This window comes from Rosa rugosa, chromosome 5 (genome assembly GCF_958449725.1).
Source record: "Rosa rugosa chromosome 5, drRosRugo1.1, whole genome shotgun sequence".
Lineage (NCBI taxonomy): Eukaryota > Viridiplantae > Streptophyta > Magnoliopsida > Rosales > Rosaceae > Rosa > Rosa rugosa.
In genome coordinates this window covers 26,140,125-26,145,266 of record NC_084824.1, presented here as the reverse complement: position 1 = coordinate 26,145,266, position 5,142 = coordinate 26,140,125, and the positions used below count along the sequence as shown (strand labels likewise).

The 5,142-nt window shown below is 38.7% G+C and overlaps 1 protein-coding gene across 1 annotated transcript; it reads left to right on the top strand.

Annotated features, from left to right (window-relative positions):
* Positions 1 to 327: 327 nt before the first annotated feature.
* LOC133709353 (xyloglucan endotransglucosylase/hydrolase 2-like) lies at positions 328 to 2,331 on the top strand. Its single transcript, XM_062135070.1, has 3 exons — positions 328 to 688; positions 1,216 to 1,409; positions 1,756 to 2,331. The coding sequence occupies exons 1-3, from the start codon at positions 407 to 409 to the stop codon at positions 2,123 to 2,125; spliced, it is 846 nt and encodes a 281-aa protein (XP_061991054.1). The 5' UTR covers positions 328 to 406; the 3' UTR covers positions 2,126 to 2,331.
* The last annotated feature ends 2,811 nt before the right edge of the window (positions 2,332 to 5,142 follow it).

Sequence of the window (5,142 nt, the reverse complement as noted above, 5' to 3'; positions counted from 1 at the left end):
TTAGGGAAACTTTATTCTCCATACCATACAGAGTTGTCATCCACCACCAAATTTAAATCATACCAAAGCTCAGGTCCTACCCATCAAGTATCATATCCTGGGGACAAAATCATAGCCTAGCTACCATCCCACCCTCTGCACAAATAACCCAAAACCTAGCTAATACCATAAATTCGCTCAATGCTCAAACAAAAGTTTCCAGCTTGCATCTTTGTGCTTAGCTGGCTTCTGCTTTGGCTCCTCCAGTTGTTCATTGCTCACAAGCCCCCCACCCTACCCATTACTTCTTTCCATTCCCCCTTCCTATATAAACCCACCTCTTTCTAAAACCCTATCACCCTCACAACAATCTCAAACTCCCTCTTCCTCTTCCTCTTTTTCTTTCTCAGTCTCCTGTTTCAAAAAGATGGGGATTTCTGGTAACGTGTCTTGTTTGGTTTTGTTGATTGGTTTAGCATTGAGCTCTTTAATAGTAGGCTCTTATGCTGGCAACTTCTATCAAGACTTTGACTTGACATGGGGTGGTCACCGTCCCAAGATATTCAAGGGAGGTCAGCTTCTTTCTCTGTCTTTGGACAAGGTCTCTGGCTCTGGATTCCAGTCCAAGAAAGAGTACCTGTTCGGGAGGATTGACATGCAACTTAAGCTTGTTGCCGGAAACTCTGCCGGCACCGTGACTGCCTACTACGTACGTATTCGGAGAAATAAAAATATATACGTAACTCGCACTGCCTATACATTTTCTTCATTATTTTCTGATATATAGTTGTTATTTAGACTCTCAATATATAAGTCATTCTGCGTACTCCATATACAAGTTGACACTGATTTCCAATTTTTTTGTTTAAGAAAAACTCACTTTCTTTTCAAGTTAAAGTGAACTGAGGAACAAATTCTACAAATTATTGAAGCCTTACTTGGCTTTATCTCGATCTTTAAAGAAAAAGGAAAAGAATAAAGTGTAAACTAAAGAAGCTTCCTATACTTCATCTAGAAATGAACTCTAATGGACCCCCTTAGAATTATGAATGCTTGTCTTATCGAAACATCTTTACAGTGACACATAAAAAAGAACAGTGAAAGTTTCTGAACCTTCATGGGCTGCATCAAATGTAGAAAGTTATTATGAATTCACTTAGGTGGTAGGATATTTATTTTCAACTACAAATTTACAACGCTTTTTAACTGTTGCGTTTGTTTTGCATATATCTGCAGTTGTCTTCTCAAGGCCCTACACATGATGAAATCGACTTTGAATTCTTGGGAAATGTCAGTGGAGATCCATATGTGTTGCATACCAATATTTTCACTCAGGGCAAGGGAAACAGAGAGCAGCAATTCTATCTCTGGTTTGACCCCTCAAAAAACTTCCACACTTACTCCATCATCTGGAAGCCCCAGCACATAATGTAAGTATATGCCTATATCCATTTTTTTGTAACTAGTAACGCTTTCATAGTTTCATATGACATGAAGAATGCTCGGCAGCCAAATTTGTTTGCAAAATGATTTGTACGGTCACATATGTCCAATTCGACCTAAAGGGATGAAACACTACTCTCATAGTGGAGTGCCCATTCCAACAGTCCAATTCTTGCCGGTTGGATCCCCTAAGCCACTAAACAATTTGACATTTTTGGTCCATGTATTAAAGAATCTTTCAATTTTGGTCATTTTGATGTTGAAATTGCAATCTGACACACTCTTTTCACAATTGGATTTATGGGCTGATTGGGTCGCTTACCCTTTTTGCAGTTTCTTGGTGGACAATACTCCCATTAGAGTGTTCAAGAATGCTGAATCACTGGGTGTTCCATTCCCAAAGAACCAAGCCATGAGGATTTACTCGAGCCTTTGGAATGCTGATGATTGGGCTACCAGAGGAGGATTGGTGAAAACTGACTGGTCAAAGGCACCCTTTACAGCATACTACAGAAACTTCAACGTCATCGATGCTAAATCATCCAAATCATTCTCTGATTCTCAGCCTGGTTGGCAGACCAATGCACTTGATGCTCCTAGCCGAAGACGCCTGAGATGGGTTCAGAAGTACTTCATGATCTACAACTACTGCACCGATTTAAAACGCTTCCCACGAGGTTTTCCTGCTGAGTGTAGGAACTGATCTTTCCAGCTAATCGATCAGTTTGAATGCATTCTTTAGTACTGTCTGTGTATACAGGGTTGGTGTTAAAGCCATGTCAAATAATGAGTTCTTTGTAGCTTTGGTGGGGGGAGTGATGGTCAAACCAACACCAAATTTGTAAACTAGCATTTGTTGAATATCTGTTTCATATAATAAAATTTCAGTGTCCGTTGTTTAGTTTCTCATTCACAATGCTCTGTTCTCTGAAAATCTCCTTGCTAATAGCTCACTGGGAATATGGGATTGTGAAACCGTTGGGACAAGAAACTAATTAAGTCACTACGCCTGTTAGATATTGGTGTCCGGTAATAAGCATAGCTAAAATCCAGCAGGCATTCATAAACTCATAATATGGAGTTCAAAGCCAAAATATAAAAATCTAAACTAAAAACAGAAGAGTGCCCCCTTTCAAAAGAAAACAGAAGAGTGCATGCAAAAAAAGATGGGATAAACTATAGGCTAAAAAGTCACAAATGGTCATTGAACTTTGACCCATTCGACTCTTTGGTTACTCAGTTTTTAAAAATATCACTTTAATCACTCCAAATGTTTGACACTGTCTTTCACTTTAGTCACTATCGATAAAGCTATCGTTAACTATCATTAAACTTATGTAAAATAATGTATTATCTTATGGATTGATATTTTCATCAGATTAATGAAAAAAAAAAAAAAAGATGATGCAGTGATGCTACTGATGCACTAATGTAGAGCATTTAGCTGAAGGGATTGAAGAGCAGATTGATCGAGCAAAGGGTAAAACCGCAAAATTGCAAATTTGACGTTCGATATCAGAATGCTAATTATTATAACGTTGTGAGAAGAGAGCAATATATACCAAGAGTCAAACTTGTTGCTTTGCCACGACGTATGTGCTTTTTCGAGCTTCTGAGGTCGTTTCGGGTCTCAAAATTGTATTTTACTATTTTGACAGCATTTTAGGTTTTTTAGTTAGTTTTGGATTTGTTTTAGGCTTGATTGTTATTTGCCATAGGGTTTGTTTTCTAGTATTTAAGCAATCTTAAACGGCTGCAGACTGTTATCTTTTATATTATTATCAATCAAATTGAGAGTTTTCTCATATTCTGGTCCACTCCAAATTTATCTGTTTTAAGGTTTATAGCTTGTAAACCCCGTTACTTATGACTGCGTCATGCACACTCAGTTAATCATCTTCACCTTGGACCAAAAGAAAATAATTATCTTCACATACCATCAATATTTACATTTCCCTCCCTAAAGTATAACTAATTCTCACTTTATTTATTCTTATGTAATTTCATAGCGTCAAGAAATTGCAAAGCTCTTCTTTTTGTTTTTTTTTTTATTGTAGTGCTTTCTATTCCATTTTTTTTTTGAAGTAAAAGTTCATTGCATTAGATGACCAGCCAACAAGCCAGAGGCTAACATACACTTAAAATATAGAAAAATGGCAGAGTGACCAAGCTCCTATCTAAGCAATGTAAACTCATTACAAGTCAATTTGACCCCGCTTTGTAAAGCGAATCTTTAAACAAAGAACAACTCCGTGTTTTCTACGGCAAAATCATTTATTAACATCCTCATTGGCTAGACGCACAATTGCAGTACCAACAGAGGATCACTTCCTAGCAAACAAATATGAGCAATTCCTTATTCATAAGCCGCTTGAAAAAACTACCAATCTTATTCCAAATAATTACCAACTCCTGTAGCAGTCTTGATAAGAAACGATTCATCGTGAACCATAAGGCCTTCTCCAACCCATGGAGACTAAGGGCTAAAGGGCTATAATTTAGCCCAAATCATCTCCAACCCATGAGACTAAGGGCCAAAAGGCCAAAATAGAGGGCCAAAGGTGAGGTTGTAGTGCTAAATATAGCACTTTGAGTAGCCCTTTGCCCCTTTAAAAAAATGGATCAGATTGGTGGTGGCCCACGGGCTACAGTTGATGCTGACGGGAGCATGACGTCAGCAATGGCTAGTTGCTGACATCAGCTAGCCGTTGGGTTTTTTTTTTTTTTTTTTTGTAGACGTTGGTTAGATTTTTTTTTTTTAGCCGTTGGTTAGAATAAAATAAATATTAAAAATATGATTCCAGTTTTATTTCATTTCAAAATTAGCTAAAGATATTTTTAATTATCTTTAAAAAAAATACAACCGAAAAAATATTTTTTATCATATAAATTATTTCAATTACTATAAGTCAATTGACTTTAAAAAATAAGCATATATATATATATATATATATATATATATATAACCAATTCAAAATGTTAAAATATATTTTAGGGCTATAATTTAGCCTTGACGGGTTGGAGACGGTTGATGTCAGATCAATAAATAATACAGAATTTAGGGCTAAAATTTAGCCCCAGGGCCATTTTTAGCCCTTTGGATTGGAGATGGCCTAAGTCGACCTAAAAGCCCAAGAAAGTCTACATCTCAGGCCAGGCCCACCTTCATCACTAATTGACGAATGAGGGTGGCAAGGCACCCTCCTTATTGGCTCACAACATAGGACCCAACAGCCCCAATTTGAGCCCGGCCCAAATATGAGCAAAGTGAGCAGAAACTCTAAGTTGCCTCTGCCAATCCGCCACCGCCGCTAGCTTTTTCGGAGCCCGGCCTCTCCAGCACCGCATCAGCATCAAGTCTGGTGTCGCTGCCTCTCCCTCCAAGCCGGCAACAAAATCAGACCGAATCAAGAAGAAATCCCGATCCCTTGCACTCCAAACCGTCTGGGCTCTAGTAGAAACTATTCCGAGCAAACTCGATCCCTATCACCGTTTTAGATCGACTCTGTTCTCCACTCCCCTCCGCCTTCAATCAGAGATCGAATCGGTCAGCCAATACGTTGCTGACCACCCGAAATCCTCCTGGATCCGACCACCCAAACCAAAAGGGATATCAACCTAAAACTGGAAACCGTGCGCAACACACCTCACCCTCGATAGGCAACAAACACGTAGCGACATGCCAAGGCTAGACGACCATCGAGCTCTGCAAGGATTGAC